We start from the raw sequence: 20,538 nt of genomic DNA, 5'->3' as shown, positions 1-20,538 counted from the left end.
AACTTCATTGTGGGAGGCACTGTAGTGTAAATTCAGCAGTTGTCTGTTCTGTTTAGCCACCAGTATACCAATTAGCGTGTGTGTGGGCAAGCCACTGTGTGTGCAGACCAGAATTAACTACAGCTTCGTGTGCTTGCGTGCTTCCCCTCAGCCCAGTTGCTAGCTGGGCATGGGAAGAGACTGGAGTATTGACAGTGCAGGGGATGTGTGTGGGGAACTGCTGGCTCGGGGTTGGGTAAGGCCAGAGGGGAACGTGGCAGAAGAGATGGAGGTAGAGAGTGGGACAGAAGGCAAGTCAGCAGATCCAGGCTCAGCTGCTTGCAGTGCTTCTGCCACCACTGGCTTCAGGCAGAAAAACCTCATGGAAAAAAATTCACTATTTATTTGATTTTAATTTTTCTTAAAGTTTTGGTGTGCTTTTTCTTGAAAATTTTACTTTACTTGGTACCTTGAATTGTAAAAGTAAGTTCTTTAAAAATAGCGCTAGTGTAAATGTCAGGACAATATGCACATAAAAGAAAGAGACAATTTCTGAGCCATGTACAAAGGGAACCTAGTTTCCTGTCTCTTACACTCTGGAATGGGCCTGAAAGCTTTTGGTAGTTTCTTCCTTGCAATGGGGTCACAGAGTGTTTCTTCTCTCTGTATCCTCTTGGGAAAGCTGTGGGAGCTCAGCTGTGGGAGGCTGGACGGACGTACATGTGCACACAGTGAAATCAAGCTTCACAAAAAAGTAGGAAGAAGTGGAGCAGCTCCTGTGTTAATGAAGGGGAAAGTTTCTAGCAGCAGAGCTTGTTAGCCTGTTGTGATGTTAGCAGTTGTGATCCATAATATAATTTCTCATTAGTTAGAAAGCTTGTTATTAGCCAACAAGCCCAAGACCCCACTATTCAATGTTCTGTTTTGGGGTGCTCCCTGTAAGGTGAACTGGTGTTTGACACAACTGTCTTGCTTCACTGAAAGCAAGAGCTGTGATTTCTACAGACCTAGATGGTGATGTTTTGCTGTGAGCAAGTGGTAAGGCTTACTCTATGGCATGGGAGCAGTTTAAGGAATACGGGTGGAGCAGTCTCTTAAAAACAGCCAAAAAATGTGTGATGAAATAGAAGCTTCAATAGCTCAGTAAATGCTACTGGAAAGTTTCCTGAGGCACTTAGTAGTGAGTTAGGTTGCAGTAGCCTAGTGAAGGATGATATCCAGGAGCATGGAGTGATGCATGTGGGACCACTTAAGGTAGCTGTAGGTCTAAACAGTGAATGTTTTCCTAAAGGAAAGAGCAAGTTTCTGACCATTGGTAGCAAAGAAACAAGATCAAAGCACTCCTAACAAAAAAAAAAAAAAAAAAAAAAAAAAAAAAGAAAAAAGAAAAAAAGTCATGGTGTGCCAGAAGTCTGAAGAAGTCAGGAGCTAACTTGCTAGTGCTTTGTAAATGGCACTGTGTGCCAGTCTGTGTTTTTAGTGCCCATGCACTTCGGAACACTAAGCCTCTATGGTACTGCCAGGCTATACGTTAGTGCACCATGTCAGGAACAGAGGACTTTTACATGCTTATGCTGTGTTGCTGGTATATATGGCAATGTACTGAGATAAATTTGAGAGCTACAGAGAGCAGCAGTCCAAGCATTCCCTGCTTGTGAATGCTTGCTGCACGGTTTTGTTAAAGGAAGACATCCTTGAAGTAGAGGAGGAGGAAGGGGCAAATAAAGGCAGGAGAGAAACACTGAACCTTCTTATGTCTGGAGTCTAAATACAGCTTTGATTGCACAGCAAAAGCAGGGAGCAGCAATGCTTTCTGCTCCTGATCAGAACTGCATGGAATCACCTCTAACTTTCCCTGTATAATTGCCATCTATTCCTCTGTACTGGAAAAATCAGTAGGAGCTGCAAGGACATCTGTTAAGCGGTCCTGAATGACAATGGTGGCAATAGCAGCCCAAATGATTTCTTGGAAGAGAGCTTGCTAATACCAGTCACTGCCACATCTTATTGACCAGGCTTAGCAGATCACTTGTGACCCATTTCTTCCTTCTCTCTGTTACTTAGCAACAGATGCAGCATGTTAATGTTAAAAAGGCTGGAAAACAGGCCTTGAGCAGACTTTGCCTGTTTTCATAGGTTTTATTTCCTTGAGGGCAGATGTTTGTAGTGGTTATGGTGAGTAATCACCCTTGTCATGGTCTCATATGAGCATTCAGATTGCTTTATTGTATTGCATGCCCTGCAAATGAGCAGAGCTCTTATAAGCTGCTTCTACCCACTTCTGACATCCAGGAGCCTATTTGGATCTACAGAAGGTATCTGAGCACTTAAAAAGAGGGGGAGGCAGCAAATTTTGCTTGTGCATTAAGCTAGAGGGTGCCAATTCAGCAAACAATAAATTGCTTTTTTTAATGAAAATGTCTTTACTGATCTGCCCAGAGCACAAAGTATCAGACTGAGCTGTGAATAATAGGCAGAATCAATGCTAATAAATAAAAAAACACCAACTTTGTAACTACTGTATCCCACCCTTTCCTCCCAAACACAGGCGATGTCTATATCATCTGACTGTAATGTATTAGATGTTAATACACTACTGCTCTGTAACTATCTCAAAGTAAGAGAGCTACCTCTGCCTGAGCTATTTCTCTTCTATTAGAAAATGGCATGAAGGATGTTTGTCTTAGACCTTGATCATACTATCCTAAATACCGCACTTGCATAAACACAAGCCTTTAACGTAATCTTTAAAGCCTACAGAAGATCCTTGATGGGGAGAGCTATCAGAAACTAATGAGATGCTTATCAGCGTTTTTGGGGTGCATGCGCTGAGATTACCAGCCTAGCTATTACCAGGCTTTTGTGGGCTTCACAGCAAAAGCAGTAACAGTGAAGAGAATTCCCAGGTTCAGGGAGCTGCTGCTGAGAGTGAGCATGAGTAGAAGAGTCACAGCCACTTAGCAAGCCTGAAGTTGGTGGCTGCAGTCAGGACAGGGCACTCCTTCAGCATACATCTGAAGTTCAGTACCTACCGTGTCACAGGAGCCTGCACCAAAATGTTGTTGTGGAGTTCCTATCAGACGCTTCACTTGTAAACAATGCCTGTTTATTTAGATTTTGTTTATGCATTCCTCTACTGTTGGACAAGTGGGTCAAGAGGAATGTGAAGCATGTAGCATATAAAAGTTGGCTGCATTACGTGCTCTTCCACATTGTGTTTGTCTTGTTTGCAGTGAGTGCCATAATTCTTCTGACCGGATCAAGGTGCGAGTGTGGGATGAAGATGATGACATCAAGTCTCGTGTCAAGCAGAGACTGAAACGCGAGTCAGATGATTTCCTGGGGCAGACAATCATTGAAGTCCGTACTCTGAGTGGAGAAATGGATGTGTGGTACAACCTTGGTGAGCTGGGCTTTGGAGTTGAAAACATGTCACATGTTAGTTTGGGAATGTTTGAGAGTGCTTGGGTGCATACAGACAGTTTGCAAGAAAGGAAAAAAAAAAAGGCTCACATGATATCAAGGGGTGTATGATGGTGCTGTAGAGCAGCTACACGGCTTTGATCTCAGTTAAAATGAAGAGGAGTCTAACATGTCAGAACGCTTTCCCTCTCAGGCATTGAAAAGTACAAAGGGTAAAATGCTCGGAGGACGGCTGGATTCCACCTGTGCTGGTGGACACATTTCCTATCCTGTGCCCTTTTTTATGCAAACACAAGCATTTCACTAGTCTGTAAGACTTGCAAGTACACTGCACTGGTCTGGGAAGTTGTTGAGACCTTTCCCAGTGACCAAAATAGAACGTTGTGGAAGGTACTGGGAAGTAACCAGATGGTGCTGAATTGACTGGCATAGTAATAATCCTAGGAGGTCCAAAATCTTCTTGACAGGGAAAACCAGTAATTCCTAGAAGCTCAGGAATATGGTGAAGTCATGAACAAGTTCCACGTCAGTCAGCCCTGTTCCTAGGGGTAGGGCTCTGTCCTTGGTGGTTCCAGTTCAGCTGACTGAATCTGAGATCCTGTAGCACATTTGCTGTCAGAAAGACTGTCTTACATCTAGAAACATACTTTGTTCTGGCTAGATGTGTCATAGTGAGGGTGTATTAGAAAGTTTTCTCCATGGTGACTCTGATCACAGGCTCAGCCTGAGCTTCCAGCAGTTCCTTTTCCAGTGTTGTCACCCCAGTTTTGTTCTGACCATGAACAATGTGTCTAATTGCTAATGATCTTTCTTTCTAGAGAAGCGAACAGATAAGTCTGCAGTGTCCGGGGCTATTCGCCTGCAAATCAGCGTGGAGATCAAAGGGGAGGAGAAGGTGGCCCCATATCATATTCAGTACACTTGCCTTCATGAGGTAAGAAGCTGATTCAGCTCAGTCATCACCATGTTCCTTCTGTCTGTTGAAGAAACGATTTTCTGATTTTTCTTTCCTTGAAATGTTCCTCCGTACCCTAGATGAGCTTCCTTTTCCTTGCTGTGTGGGCCTGGGAACATGCTGAATCATCAGACCTGCGTTTGTCAGGGAGGCAAACCTAAAAAAGAGTCAGGGAGCCAGTCCCTCGCGTTGGGGGCTGGCTGGCTCAGTCTGTCCCACTGCCACAGCTGTGCTGCTGCCAGGCAGAGATCAGGCACTGGTCCAGCTTAAGAGCCCCCCGTGAGTTCAATGTGGAAAAAACTCCAAATTTCCTTGAGTGATATTTTCAGCATGTACTGTACCTCTGTCTTTCTTTGGAGAAGGTATACTAAAATGCTTTGTGAGTAAATACTGAACTGGGGAGCTCTTTGACTCTGGCTGTTGAGTGATGCAGGTATTGGCAGTATAAATTCTTTTGTGCTGCTGCACTGGTGTGTAGTTATGAACAACTGTGGGGGAAGAGAAGATAAGCTGCAGTTACTGGGTACTGACCTGCCCCAGGATGGACTGAGCTGGGCAGGCAGTGCTGCAGAAGTTGGGAGAAATCCAAAGATGACTTGTGAGAAGGACTAAAGGGAAAACCCTGTCTCGGAGAACGCATGGTGCCTAGTCTGTCTATCAGAGACAAAGCAGGTGGCAGGGTCAGTCTCTTCAGTGCCTGAATAAGGAAGAATAGGCAAAGCCCCTTTCATCTGACGTATGAAAATATCATGAGGTCCAGCCTGTTTAAGCAAATTCAGATTATAAAACAAGGGCAGATGTATCAGGAATGTTAACTTACAGGCACAGCATATTTATCCAGATGCTGGGCTAGATGAGCCCTGCTGTCTTCTGGCCTTACCAGGGAACAGACAGATACGAAGCTCAGAAAAACACCAGAAGGCTTCTTGTAGTAGGCTGTGTTGTGTCCATCAGTACATATTTACCATTTTTTACAGTAAGCTGTTTGGTTTTTCCCTTCTGAAATGCCTGATCACTCACTGTCTTCTTTTTTTGCGAATATATCTCTTTTTAAAGTATCACCTTCTTTCATTTATGTATAATAAAAAGAAGATGATTTACAACTGGAATAATTTGATCAGGAAAAGTAGTAGTGTAAAGTAGAGTCCTCTAGGTCCTAATGAGATCATTAGACTTTTGCATCCTTCACTACAGGGAGCCAGCTGTCTGAAAGGCTGATGAATCTGTACGTGACATGAATTTGAGGGTTAGTGAGAAATCTACTGAACTGAATATGCAATTTCTGCACAGTAATGATAGCTGAAAGCTTTTGCAGTGTTAGATAAAGTGAAAGGTTATGTTGAATAATAACGTGAGTGTCTAGTTATTAGGAGTGATCTTAAGGATGTCCTTTTCAGGAAAAAATATAGTATCTGTTTGGGCTGTTCTGCTGTATAATAACAATAATTAAAAAGCTGATACAGAGCTGTTACATCAGCTAGTTTAAATAGCTTGTCCATCTTAAGGCATTTCATTCTGAGGACAGAAAGGTGTAAGTTTCAGGAATCTAATTAGTTTGTGGTTTCACTGCATTGAAACACTCCTCTGCATCATTCACAATGTCTGCTGAGTGAAGTTGTAGGTATGCATGCAAAAAATTCAGCTAGGAGCACTCAAGAAGAAAAGCTAAAAGCAGAAAAATACATAGTGGGTAGAGGGAAAGAAAAAGGGAGGAGAGCAAAGAAGTTTGTGGTTGTGCTGCCTTCTCAGTTCCAAGTTCTTCATGAAACTCACTTGGAGGTTTCAGCAGCCTCACATATGATTTCATTCCTGTTTTGTATTTCAGAACCTCTTTCACCATCTCACAGATGTGCAAGGGAATGGGGTGGTGAAGATCCCTGATGCCAAAGGAGATGATGCCTGGAAGGTGTATTTTGATGAAACGGCTCAAGAGATCGTGGATGAATTTGCGATGCGTTACGGCATTGAATCAATATACCAGGCCATGACGTAAGATGCATTTCGTGTGGTCTTTCGTGCATTTAGGCGGTGTAACTAATTGAGGTGGCTGTAATATTTAGAAGATTAAAAGTGTTGATAATGGAAGGCTTGGCAGTGATGGCTGCTCCTTATAGGTCTTATTGTGAGCAGGAAGAGACTGCCTATCTCTGAATCACTGGTTTCCTCAAAGTCTAGAAGTTAATGTCTGACACAGTGCTGGAATTAAGCATCTATCTGAATAGTTTCTGTGACTACCTTTAAAACTAATTCTAAGGAATTACACCAACTTCAGTAGTGTAAATGACCATATTTTACTTTTGATAATTGAGCACTCTTGTTTTACAAAGATGCTGCCCAAGGATACCACTGAAGGTTTCTGGTAACGTGAGAAGGGATGAGGTTTTGTGACCGTTGTTTGTCCTACATGTCTGCTGTGGCAATTGATATAGACCTTTGAAGTCACTCATTTCCCAGGTGCTGCTGAAGGCATTTATAGGAAGTTTGAGTAACTGAGACACTGATTTGTCCTCTTTGGAGCTAGGCTAATGCAGTTCTTGATCTTCAAAGAGAGTTTTTCTTGTCATGATACTTTTACCTGAATTAGGGATTAGCCATTCTTCCTCTTAAAGACTAGTAGTGCTATGCTTAGCTCATTTCTTATTTCAAATGTGGTATTAAATACAGCAGACAAAAGTGAACTTCTGCACATTAGAAGCTGAACGTTTTGGGATCTGGGTGCTTGCATGTGTTATGATTGGTACATATGTCACCTTGCAGGGACCTTTTCTGTCTGTTGATTTAAGCTGAAGTGGAAAAGAATTGGAAGGTGCCTCCAGAGGTCTAGTCCCTGCTTATAGTAAGGCTGACTTGGAAGCTGGACTGGACTGCTCAGAGCCTCTTCCAGTTTGTTGAAAATTTCCAAGGATGGAGATCTACCACCGCTCTGAGCTTCTGTCCTCAGGCTGTATTACTCTGGGGAAGAAATTCCTGGTTGAAATGCAAATTTGAAAATCCTACTTTGAATTTCCTGTGCTGTAACTCCTGCATTTCACTGCTTATCCTTCAGTCTTCCCTCTAAAAGGATTTTTGGCTGGCTCAATCTTCTCACTAACCCTCTCCTCTCTGCTAAGTAGTTCAAGACATTGATTAGATCACCACTCCCCATGCTTTCTCTTCTTCAAGCTAAACAAAGCTGTTTGACGTGTCTGTCTTTATTTATCAAGTTCCTAAATAACCAATTGGTGCATAGGTACCGTGTACCAAGCAAGCTAGCGTTCAGGCATGCGTGTCGTGTTTGTCTGAAACACTGACTTCTGAATTCCTGTGAAATTCTCGTTGGAGCTTTGTTGGTTATAATCATTTGTAGGTTAATGAGCACTGTGATGAGTCAGAGAGATGGAACACCTCAGAGGGATGGATCACCTCTCCTATGAGGAAAGGCTGCAAGAGTTGGGCTTCTTCAGCCTGGAGAAGAGAAGACTCCAAGTAGACTTTATTGCAGCCTTTCATTACTTAGAGAGGGCTTAGAAGAAAGGTGGGGACAGACTTCTTAGCAAGGCCTGTAGCGAGAAGACAAGGGGTAATGATTTTAAACTGATAGAGGGTAGATTAGACTGGATGTAAGGAAGAAAGTTTTTACCATGAGGCTCATGGAATACTGAACAGGTTGCCCAGAGAGGTGGTAGATGCCCCATCCCTGGAAACATTCAAGGTCAGGTTGTACAAGGCTCTGAGCAACCTGATCTAGTTGAAGATGTCCCTGGTCATTGCAGGGGGGGTGGGCTAGATGACCTTTAAAGGTCCCTTCCAACCCAAACCATTCTGTGATTCTATGAGTTCCTGAGGGAGAAAGCTGCATTTAGAAAATAATTCCCAGATATAGTTCAGGAGCTCAGTGAGGATTCCTGCTTCAAAAGTACTGCTCAAAAATGGCCCGACTCTCTTGTCTGGAATGAACTTTACTTGCCATGTCCCATAAGATCAGACCTCTTAAGCTCTGATTCCCCCCCTCCGACAAATTTTCTTTGATTTTTTAATCTTTTCACAAGGCCAGATGCTTCTGGCATCATTTTGAGATTTCCTGCAGGAGGGTTCCTTGCATTTTAATGAGAACAGTTAAATGAGAAAATGCAATTGAGTGTGCATGCTTCCTGCAGGCTGGAAGGGTTAGCCCTAAGGAATCACATATCAGTGCAGCACAGAAATACTAGTGTGTGGTCTCACTGTGCTTGAATGCTTTCCAGTTGCTGCTGGCTCACGTTACCTCAGAACCTGTGGCTGCCTCAAGTGGCAGCAAATTGTGTAGATTTCCTTGTGTCAGGCTGTTCTAGGAATTGACATCAGGACGCAGGGTATCACCTAAGTCACAAGCTGTTGGCATCAAATAGCTGAGATGCTGTTCTATGATTTGGAAAGGGCTGTACTGAAGGGATTTCTACTGTTTTGAGCATGTCTGTTGCCTAGGTGGCATCTTTCTGAAAAAGCTCTGAGATGCTGGAGATTTACAGAAGGGGAGAAAACAGAACTTCTATCTGTTCATGATGCCAGCCAGAATAAGGGGGCTATTAACAGTATAGAGTCAAGTTCTGCTACACAAAAGACACCAGAATGACTTACAGAACTGTCCTTTTGCAGGCATTTTGCATGTCTTTCTTCTAAATACATGTGCCCAGGCGTGCCAGCTGTGATGAGCACCTTACTTGCCAATATCAATGCTTATTATGCACACACAACTGCCTCCACAAATGTGTCTGCTTCGGATCGCTTTGCAGCCTCCAATTTTGGGGTATGTCCGCGTGCTTGGTGATGTTACAATTGGACTTCTGTAATTTGCCTACAGTGCATCTGCCTGTCAATAAATAACTTGTTCTTTTTAAAGAACGTTAAATCTGTGAGGCGTTGGAAGCTGTGGAGCTCTTCTAGACTAGACAAAAAGCATGGTTTTATTGTCATCATCATCACACATTTTAGATATTAATCAGTATAACGCATTGTGATGTTTATTCTTCGTGTTCAAATTACACTGGAGCACAGATGGTATGGAATGAGCCCATAATATTAAACTCTGTGTGGTGATGCTGTTGATAAAATATACTGTGTGATCTGATCGTTTCAGAACTTACTTTGTTTTTAAAAACGGCAACCGCTTTAAGAAAAAAACAAAAACAAAAGTCTATTCCCCTAATGGTTAAAATGTTTTTGGAAAAGTTCTTGCTTCCTGTCAGACTAAGAATTTATAGTTTGAATGGGGAGGTGTTCGCAGTGCCCAATCCGAATCCATTGGAGAGACTTGGCCTTGAGAAGATAGAACTAACAGATAAGATCTTAGAGCTGTTGCATTGCTCTGAATTAGACCCTTTTCTACCTGTTTCATTATTCGTCTCTCAATATTTTCTCGTAAATATAAGTTTGGTGCAAATTGCAAGCTAGAAATCAGGGGGGTTTGTTCTGCCTCTACTTCAGAGTGATAATGGAGTATTTTTCTGACAATTCTAATGTTACACAGACTTCAGAAATAATTACAGTGTAAGAGTAAATCCAAGAATTGAAGGAAAATAGTGTTTGTGCAATATCATGCATACACAGTGCTTCCTCCTGCTCTCCTGAGAACTGACACTAATTCCCTGATATCCTGCTGCTTACTCTGAACATTGATTGAACCAGTGATGCTAGGTAACGTTTCTTGGTGTTTTCTGTTCAACAGAAAGAACGATTTGTGAAGCTTCTGGACCAGCTTCATAATTCACTTCGGATTGATCTCTCAATGTACAGGGTGAGAGGGAATAAACAGAATCCTTTCAGCCATACTGGTGGGCAGAGGGGAGACACACCTGTTGGTTTTCTCTTTACGTTTCTCACCTTTTGGGTACTTCATGTCTTACGGAATTGTCATGACAAGCTTGTTGCTCGAACACACCGTTTTGTTTTCCTCGCGGATAGAACTTAAACCGTGGGTTTTTTCTTCCATTATAAATTCTTCAGTACCTCTGTAATAGTTTAAGGATAAGTTAAGTGAACTATGCTCATCCCTGATGCTTTCCCAGAAAAATGAGTTGGACTGGATTAGTTAGAATTATTCTTATCAGCTATTTCAGGTGTCATCTACAAAGGGAAAAAGATACTTGTTCTCCCCGAGTAAGACAGAAATGTTTTAGAGGACCTGCAGCCATGTTGTCACTTACTTTAGGTTTGGCAAACTTGAATCACTGTCCTTGACTCTGGATCTACAAGATGTGCTCTCAGGTTGAGATCCCCCCCACTTCAGCATATGGGAAAGAGATGAGTTTCAAATGTTGGCATCAGTTCATTAAGCTTCTTAAACCCTATGGTTTCTTTATTTGCTACTCCAGAGTCAACCTAGTCTTATCATGTGATTTGGCTCTTCTTTTAATTCCTTGCTGTATTATTTTAATTAGTGAATAATTAATTGAAAAATTTAAAAATGGTGGCAAAACGTGAGCTTTGTTTTTATTTATTTACTTAAAAAGTAGATCCTCTTCTGATTAGTGCATTTGTCTGAACCACAGTAAAACATATAGAGGAGAGAAACATGATTGGACTAAGAGAAGTGCATTAGGAAGATAAACAAAAAGGACAAGGGGCAAAGTGCAAAAGAAGATGAAAGGAATGTTGTGTAGGGAGCTACTGTAAAGCTACACTACTAGTAAGAGAAGTTCTAAAGAAAGCACTGATTCACTGAGTAGCGGAGGGAAAATTATCGACACATGGCAGTAGGAATCTGTAGTGTTGATGCCTTTTTTGTTTGCTTGGTCTTCAATAAAAGCTGCTTCCTGGTGGCTAATGCAACTAAACCATGGACAACAAGTGAGGTCTTAAGTAAAGGACGAGGAAAGATTTGTGTTGTTTAAATAATTCAGATGTTATTTAATTGGTAGTATATTTAGAGAAATGGCTGAAGCTAATTAGGAGCTCGCAGTAATTTTAGGACCCCCGGAGGGCACGTTAAGTTCTATAAGAAAAAGGTTTTGGTTTTGAGCTTTCAAGACAGGAGGTGGCAGTTTACAACTTAAATTATCCAGATTAAGCCTCCTTCTCCCCCCAGTTTAATCAAGATGTCTGTAAGCACTTAAAACAACTAATAACCAGCAGTGTGGTTTTGTGAAAAAGTGTCAAACTAATGTGTGTTCCTTCCAGGGCAGGGTGGCAGGTCAGGAGGGAGAGGTGGAGCCCTATCGAGTAGCTCCAATGCCTGTTTCTGAAAAGCGTTTTGTAAGCAAGTGCAGTTATTCTGTATGCATGCCAGTTGTCCTTCTTGTTCGTTGTTCACTAGCTGACATAACCATAGAGGAGACTGAATTTCAATATAGATAATGTTATCTTTTCCTGATTGTTGTTCCTAATGAAGAACACGCATTCAGTCCCTAACGTTTATCCAATGGATTGTGTTTAAATCTTGACCCACGGAAGTCTTTGATTTTGGAAATACCCTGCATGCCAGAGTCTGTGTGTGGATAACTTAACTCTAAAAGGAATCTAGGAATAAGCATCTACAAATGGCTGTAAAGAGCATTAAATTGCTTGCAGCAGTTAGCTGAACTGCAGCAATACTCAATTGCTGTCAAGAGACAGCATATTTTTCTGCAAGTCCTCATTAATAAATGAAAGCTTGTTACCCTCTGTCCTTTTTACCATGGTCTCTAATAATTTTTGAATGTGCAAATATGAAGATAGTGTCCAAGTGAAGGTTGTCTTTGCTATTTTACTCACAGCAAAACCAGTCACATCAGTTGAATGTAAGAATGTACTGAGGAACGTGAATGTTGTTAAAGGATGCAGGAAGGAAAGAGTGGGAATATAGGAAAGGGCACAGTGCCTGAGGTCAGAAAGGGAACAGTGTCCTGCAAGAAGCAAAGCTTGTTGAATTCAGCATATACATTTACATGCATATATGTATGTACCTACACACATGCACATGTATGTATCATATCTGGAAGGGATAATGAAACTTGTAATTTCAGTGGAACCCAGAGAGGGGAAGAGGAAGCTATGGCTACAGACAGTGGGGCAGTGGGCAAAATGTGTAAAATAAACGGATTAGAGTGAAGGAGGCACCAAAGGGTATGTGCTTAGCTTGGCAGATTGGATCTTCCAGCCGACTGAGTGGTTACAATGACTTCTTATATGGAACAATGCTCGTTTCCCCTTCTCAGTCCAGTTTATTTCTCTGGATAGGATGCTAATATACCACACCTCTTGGTGTCTCAGAAGAAAAGCCAAAACCCATCTGGTGAGTGCAGAAAGGAAATGGCCTGCACAAGCAACCTCAAGCAGGAGGCCAGGGCTGCTGGTGGCAGGGCTGTTGCTCCCTGCCTGCTGCTCCTACAGCCAAGGAGAGATCTGCCACTGAGGGCTGCCACTCTCCTGGCATCCACAGACTGTATATTCACATGAGAAGCTATTTAATTAAGCAAGCAGATAAACTCCTACAGCAAAAAGGCCTTTTTTATTGAGCATTGTTTTGAGCCGTACAAGCTTGTCAAGCAGGAAATGTTTCCAAGACACTTTCCTTATTTAGCTCATGCTTAAAGCCTTGCATAGATCTGGCTGTGCTTTCCAACAGGATTTCCCTTTTTTGTCGACAGAATAACTTCCCAGCCAGCAGCCGCGAACGTCTGCAGGACCTGAAGTCTACAGTGGATTTGCTGACCAGCATCACTTTTTTCAGGATGAAGGTAGTGTTATGGGTGGGAATGGGAATGGTGGGGCCTTTGCAGTTTTTGTCCCAGGGGTTGGTTTCCTGTTTTCAAACCGTTGTGTCATGTCATTGTGCTTTAGATACTTCAGAAGAAGGGAGATCATGTGCTGACCATGTAATAAACACCCACATTTTATCTTTACTTCACTGTATTTTGCATCATGAAGATGAAAGTTGTTTTTTCCCCTGGGGTTCTTCAGTCATAAATATGGCACAAAATGATAATTAAAAAAAAAACAAACCCACAAAGAAAGAAAATTTTCTGATTTACTTTTTTAAATACCATTAGGAAGCCTTTCCTATAAAACTGTCTATAACACTTGTCAGTCACTACCATCTCTTCACCATCTTTTATCTAATAAATAGATTTAAATCTATTTCTTGGAAGATAAGATACTGAAATGGGATAGTATCTCTCAGTAGAGATCCAAGACAGTTGCTATGAATGCTAATGTGCTGGTTCTGTACTTAAGTTTATTGTTCTAGCAATGTGTAATGACATTAATTTTAATGCCTACTTTTTAATTTCTAAAACTTTTAAAGAATATTGTTGTATATTTTGTTGCATGTGTTGCAGATATCACATAGTAAGATCTATCTTACCGAAACCAAAACAAATCTTTAATATGAGCTGTTTCAGGAAGTGCTTAAAATTTTACTCTTAAACCCTAGGGTAAATGATGTTTTAAAAATGTATTTCTAAATTCTTCATTCAGATAGTATGTCTGTATTGAAAGTTTGCTTTATATAGAAATACTCTGAAAAATTTGGAGGCAGTGACACTATCAAAATTGTCTCAGGTTATAGTTTTATTTGCAGGGTGATGCCTGCGTATCTGTTTAGTTTGAAGTAACTCTGCAGTGTTTTTCTAAAGCAATGTAATAATGAAAAGAGCAGTTGCTGCAAGAGGAGAAGGTGTGCTTTAAAATTCAATAAAGCTTGTGATGAAAGATGTTCAGAATGTTTTTGTAATTAAAGGCATGCAAGTGGTCTTCAGCAAGACTTCACAGATCAGATGTAATGTGCTCCACTAGTTCGTTGCATGTTCTTCCAGTGTCAGTAAAGATTTCTTTCTGGCTTTGTAGCAAAATCCTATAAATTTAGCAGAAATTGCATGTGCTTGGCTCAGATTATACACATACCAAGCCACGTGGTTTTTTTATTCTGAAGAATCTTCCTCAGCACTTCAGAGTCTCTTTTACGCTCCAAATGACCCTGCAGGGACGTAAGTGTTGTCACTGCTGTTTCATGCCTGGGGAGAGCGACCCATTCATGGTTTCAGGTCACTGATAGCACAAGTCACTGAAAGCAGACCCACCAAGTCCTGATGAATCAGTAGTTCCCAGACTGGTGCCTTGTTCCTTCCCTGTCTGATTAATGAATGGTGCTTTATTTGACTCTGTTGTCTCCTTGCCAGGTCCAAGAGCTGCAGAGTCCCCCCCGAGCCAGCCAGGTAGTGAAGGACTGTGTAAAAGCTTGCCTCAACTCCACCTATGAGTACATTTTCAACAACTGTCATGAGCTGTACAGTCGCGAGTACCAAACAGATCCTGTGAGTAGCTGATAAGCGGGCAGAAATCCAAGTTTCTGATTTTCTTAAGATAATAACAAGAATACTAAATGCTATATAAAGCCAACAAAAACAGAATTATGTCACTTGTTATCTTCTGAATTCACAAAACTTGTAATCAGTTAATGAACACTAATTAGTAAGTGGAGGATGATAATTGTTTTACGCTAACTAATTATGATTCCTTTTGCCAGCCTCAGCTGTTCTAGTTCATGAGCACTTATTTGTGAAGGGAAGGTTTGATGCAGCTTTGACTGAGCAAAAGTCAATTAGAGCAAATGTAGACTTCTTAGGAAAACTGTCTTTAGCACAGATAAACCTCAAGCAGTTTTCTAGCACCCAGCGTCCTGCACCGGGTTTAAGAGGTACCTCTAGATGCAAATCGTTTTCAAATCTATGAGGGCTCTACTGGCCGCGCTGCAGTAATGCACGCACCCCCTGTCAATGTGAATATAGTCATCAACCCAGGTGCGTAAAAAGCAAGTATTTGGAACAAGCTTAGAGCAAATGATGTCTCAGCAGGTCTCCTGGAGCCTGACCTACTCTTGGCATTGTAAATGATGAAACAGGGATTATTTGGGTCTGAGGCCACCAGTAAAACACCATGGTTTGGCACATTACCGGTTTTGCATTAGATCATGCAAGTGGCCAGGAGACATTAATAATTATAAGCTCTTCAGATAATTAAGAGTCTGCAGATAATTAGTGTTTGGAGTTTGTATGGTGATCTATATTTGCCAGCTTTTTCTTTCACCTTTAAATTTACACTGGTTTTCCAATGGCTTCCTTTCCAGAACAAAAATCAGGACCTTCCTCCTGAGGACCAGGGCCCCAGCATCAGGAACCTGGATTTCTGGCCCAAACTCATCACTCTGATAGTTTCCATCATAGAAGAGGACAAGAATTCTTATACCCCAGTCCTGAATCAGTAAGAATCTTCCATGTCCTATATGGCTAGTGCTAGTCTCTGTGCGTTCTGCTTTATTTGTTAAACTGCTTTCTTTCTCTTCTGTCACTTGTGTATTTATAGAAGTACTTATCTTGTCTGTCTGTCTTTCTGTCTTATCTGTCTCTATCTATATAAATAACTCTTTTTGATTGGGATGGAAGAGTTTCAAAAGGTTCAGTTACGATGGCGTTCGAGCACAAACACCCTGATTATTACAATCCTGAACTCAGGGAGGCACCTGAAAATGGGGTGAGATGTTCTTTTGGTTTTTTCTGATGTTGCTCAGTTCTGGGATGCACATTAATGCACACAGTGGTGCCATGGTGACAACACCTTACACTGTGATTTAGGAACGTGTGGTGTTCTGTGCAGCAGTGGGAGATTGCATTGGGTGGGGTTGACACAGCATTGGAAAGGAACCTGAACACTGTCTGTTAAACCGGTGGATACTCCTCCAGTCCCACAGGGCAGAAAAGGGGGAGACATCGGACAACGTATTATACACAAAGACCTGTGTACGATGCCCTAGTGATCATTGATGTGACATGGCAGGGACACCTGATTACTGTTCACCTGTCAGCCTCTTAACACTAGAAAAGGTGCAAAGGCATTGAGATCATGTTCCCAGAATTATTGTATGCATCTCTTCTAGGGGAGGCATCCAGGGCTTGGCTTTTTGAGGTAAAACCAGTCCCAACAGCAGTGTGTTTTCAGCTTATTTAGTCTATGCCACAGAGTCCAGTCTTCCAACTTCCACCTGATCATTTGTCTAGGGTGAAGGAAGCATCTGTAATGTTGAGCTTTTCAGCTTGTGATTTAACTCAGAGCTGAATAAAGAAGAGCCCTTTGCTCTGATACATGCCAAAACCTTTCCCAAATGTCCCCTCAGGTTTCCTCAGGAGCTTGCTGTTGGGAAGATCAGTGCAGAAGTGATGTGGAGTCTTTTCGCCCAGGATATGAAATATGCCATGGAAGGTAAGAGAGTTCCTTACTGCTGCCAGCTGACTTGTTGCTGATTCTTATTCTCTGTCCATTTGTTCTAAATGAGGCTTAAGCACATTAGTAGCACCACTGTTTGGAGCAGGGATTTCTAGTGGCTTGTTTGTGGACAGCTGCTTTATGGGTGAGGACTGAAGCTGACATCTGCATGAGCTCTAGACCTGTCTGTCAGGCTGTGTTGCAAACCATTTATTGTCATCCCAGCTGGTTTAAATTCAGAAGTTTGCTTTGGCCTGAGGATACAATGGCTTAGATCAGCAGCAGATTCTTTCTGCAATGCACAATGGTAGAAAGAGCTGGAGAAGTAGGTGGACTCTGGGCTGTGCCATGGCTGTAGTTCCCTGGATGATACAGCGTAAATGGTCTAAGCCTTTGGCAGAAACATGCTGTTAGAACAAGTCCTGCAGCAGACATCTTCATTTTGAATTAATCTTTGCATAATTCCACCAGACTTCTAGTAAAAGAGAAATTTTACTGTTTCTGATAATGAGTCAGGCATGCAGAGCCCAGCAAATGCCTGGGAAGGAGTTCTGCTGCTTGCATTACTCTTCTTATAGTTAATTCTAAACTTGGTTTTAGTCCTATAAATTCATTTGCACAATGTAATCATCATCTTACCAAGGTTCAGAGAGCATCCAGCTCCCACCAGCTCTGCAGCTGCAGTAGCAGTTGTTTTCCCAATGTTTTGCAACATCAGGCTTCATGATTATGTGATAAATCAGAAGTGCCAGTGCTGCCTACAGCATGCTAGCTGTATTCATATTCCAAACGCAAGTCAAGTTACTGCTTTTGGTGATTTGCAAAATTAGGCTAAACCCTTTTGTCCCCAGCTTGATCTAAGCTCAGTTGGTGGAGTGACAACATATTAGACTCTTCCTTCAGACTGCTAGAAAAAAACCTGCTGCCAGTAACGAGTTTCCTGGATTTTGTTCTTTGGGAACAGTCTGTGGGGTTGCTCTGTAAGTGAAGAAGATGAACTCTGTCTGTTTTTTAGTCTCTGTCAGTGCCACAAGGATAGGAGACCGTGCTGTGGGGGGACACCCTTTGCCAGCTCTAGGCTTGAATTCAGTAGGCTGCAGGCCTGAATGAAATTTTCTCACTTCTGTGTTAAGAACTTTTTATATATGCTTGTAACCCACAGTGCCTTTGTCTTGTGAAGTTATGTTGATGTAAGACTAGACACTGGGAAGAAGGACTAAGACCTACGATGCTGACGAGTCTCATAGTGACTGTCACTACTTGCTCATGCATTAAGGACTAAGGCAACTGTGATAATTTCATGTTCACTTTCCCTAGAAACTCTTTGCTTCTGCAAACCATTTTGGCTTCTCTTTCCATTTTGTCCTTAAGGCATTTATTATGCAGTTTGCTCTTCTGATACTGTTAAAAGTGCCCTATCTTCCTCCTTTATCAGCTGCCATGAGAACTGGGTCTCTCCAAATCTAGTTGCTGACTTTCCTAAGATTCCCTTTCCCTGTTGCATCCAAAATGCAGCTGCAAAAAGGTTACTGATTGTGTGTGTGAATTTGACTGTCAAAGGAGATGTGACTTTGACTGATTTTTTTTTTTTCTTTTAAATGGCTCTATTTGATTGCCAGTTAACTCTGCCTCCCAGGTTTTTGCTGTTCACATCTCATACCATGTCCCCTTTGACTCTGTCCTCCCTGGTGAATCTGGGCTTATTTTAGCTTTCCCTGATATCCTTCTGGTCAACTGAGAGCTTCTTAAGACAAGGACTAGCATAATGTTTCTACCTGTGAGTTCAACAGTGCATAGCAAATACTTGCTGAAGGAGTATCCCTCTTGAAATTATTTCTTGGTGAGAAAAGTTGACACAAAGGCAGCTGATGGACAGGGAACAGTTTGTGTTTTGAACAAGAGCTGAAAAACTGCATAGTACATGTATTTGTACTCTAGCTGTGCAAGTCCTGCAGGAGGATTGAACAAAGATTGAGTCTGTGTTGGTGTGTGTCTTTTCCAAATATATATTCAAGAAATCCTCAGGGGGCAGAATTGTATTTGAGGCAAGTGCGATTCCTCACTGCTTTGCTCTCCAGAAACTTCTGATGATAACCTTTAGAACAAGCTCTACAATAATTTAATTACAGGCCTTACTACTTGTATTTTAAATATGTATGATTGGATTAACTTGCTGCATTATTTTCTTTAAAATGAGGGAGAAAGGAAGGATAAAAGAAACAGATTAAGTGATGTGAAGGATGATGATTAGATTTGAGGTCCTCAGCTCTTGGCTCTGGCATTTTTCAGCTTGAGTTGCTAATTTCTCTGCCAGTTTAACTACACCAGGCATTTTGTATTCCTGACTTTGCCAGTTTGTGGAGTAACCCCTGGGTACATTTCTTGTGTGCTCCAAGATCTGTATGCATCAGGAGCTCTCTGTAGCAAAAGCTGATCTGTTTTGTGGAGATACGTGCACGTGAACCCAGAGTATAACACTTGCTTCTAATTTTCTTTATGGTGTTTTCCTTTATGTTCTCTTCCTAAGTTCTAGATAACATGAGCTCATTCACCTCACCAAGTGGTAAGTCGATGCATCTTGGTGGAGTTTATAGTTGTGAGTAGATGAAGACTTTCTTCTGTTACCCATAGTTTTAGCACTTTGGATGTAGTTGCTAATACTAGCTTTAGTGTCCTGTAGATTTATGCCAGTGATGAGCAGATCTGCAAAGACGACTTGGAAGACTATGCTGCTGCTGTAGAAATGGAGGATATGTGCTGTAAGGAGACTCCTGTTCTGACTAGTCACTCCACTTGTTTTTGTGATGGTCCCTGATATGCTGAGCAGTTCTGGGCGATAGCCCCTTTGCTGGGTCCCAGGCATTAAGGTATAGATAAAGTCTGATAAGGAATAACTGCTGAGGTTGGAGCTCCAGTTCATGTGTGACTCTATTCCTTCCCTCCTGGCTGGGGTGACGCTTGAGGATCTCCAGCAGTGGCAGTACATTTTTTTGTAGCCTAAAGGCCATGCAGTGACTTCGGTGTAGAGAGTGTGGGCCTGGTTGTGTGAAACTGGCCCCTCCTGGCTTCCAGCCTGATGCTCCCACATTGCTCTCCAGTATGCAGTGTTGAAGACGGTTGGGAGGCTCAGGCTTCTCTGAGCTGGAGAGCAGTGCCTGGCTGTGTGAGTTGTTTTCCTTTTTCCCGGTGGGTAGAAGCTAGCCAGGCCTCTCCCAGCTGGAGCTCACCCCCATGTGAACCATGCAGCCTGTGCAGGGCAATGTATAAATCCTAATTTACACCTGGAACACAGTGGTTAGGGGCTTCAGAACCAGCAGTCTTGCTAGCCTGCGGATGCTTCAGCATGTGTCTTTTGGGCACTTTCTGAAGAGTTAGCTTGCTAAAGTGTAAAATGTTCAAGTCATAAAAGTGAAACACCTATTTTCTATTTAAAATGTGTTCAGCAACTGGTAGCAATAGCCACAGCAACAGTGTGTTTGACTGCTGAAAGGCAAGTGCACTGCAGACCTGTCTTATGCCTTTGTCTCCCCTAAGGAGACACAGCTGCCAGGACAGAAAATTCAGCATTACTTGCCAGAAATTAATCTATAGAAGGCAGGCTGATAATCAAGAGGAAAATCCACAAATTAAGGATGTGATGTAAGTTGTGGTCTCTGCCTGAAAAACAGAACTGGACATGGCACTAGAAAGTGTGCTGCTAGGAAGCAGTTCCCTATTAATGCCTTAATAATATGGCCTTGGTGACCCTAAAAGCTCTTCTCTGGAGGAGACTGCAGATGAAAACTGCTGAGGAAATGTGAGAGACCTACAGAAGTCTGTGGTCTTTTCAGGATAAAACTCAGCAGTTGCTGCGAAATATCTGTGCACTCTTCCACTCTTGTTGCTGCTAAGCTCTTAAAAGCCAGCAAGTTATAAAGCAGAACAAAACCATGATATGACTGATGGCTCCTGTTCACTTTACTTTTTCTAAAATGGGTTTTCAAAGTATA

General features: G+C 42.0%; 1 protein-coding gene across 9 annotated transcripts in view; it reads left to right on the top strand.

The window, feature by feature from the left end:
* UNC13B (unc-13 homolog B) overlaps nucleotides 1-20,538 on the top strand; it is a 214,303-nt gene that overhangs the window by 148,956 nt on the left and 44,809 nt on the right. For 5 of the 9 annotated variants that reach the window (XM_055791165.1, XM_055791164.1, XM_055791163.1 and 2 more), the window contains 9 exons: nucleotides 3,213-3,382; nucleotides 4,221-4,336; nucleotides 6,183-6,346; nucleotides 8,972-9,122; nucleotides 10,041-10,109; nucleotides 12,940-13,029; nucleotides 14,470-14,604; nucleotides 15,417-15,550; nucleotides 16,461-16,546. In XM_055791165.1, the coding sequence (XP_055647140.1) occupies nucleotides 3,213-3,382; nucleotides 4,221-4,336; nucleotides 6,183-6,346; nucleotides 8,972-9,122; nucleotides 10,041-10,109; nucleotides 12,940-13,029; nucleotides 14,470-14,604; nucleotides 15,417-15,550; nucleotides 16,461-16,546 (1,115 nt within the window). Of the gene's footprint in view, nucleotides 1-3,212; nucleotides 3,383-4,220; nucleotides 4,337-6,182; nucleotides 6,347-8,971; nucleotides 9,123-10,040; nucleotides 10,110-12,939; nucleotides 13,030-14,469; nucleotides 14,605-15,416; nucleotides 15,551-16,460; nucleotides 16,547-19,076; nucleotides 19,113-20,538 lie in introns of all 9 variants that reach the window. The other 4 variants (XM_055791161.1, XM_055791157.1, XM_055791159.1 and 1 more) reach the window with 1 other exon arrangement.

This window comes from Falco peregrinus, chromosome Z, assembly GCF_023634155.1.
Source record: "Falco peregrinus isolate bFalPer1 chromosome Z, bFalPer1.pri, whole genome shotgun sequence".
NCBI lineage: Eukaryota > Metazoa > Chordata > Aves > Falconiformes > Falconidae > Falco > Falco peregrinus.
Note: the sequence above shows the minus strand (reverse complement) of the source record. Positions and strands in the feature narration are given on the sequence as shown.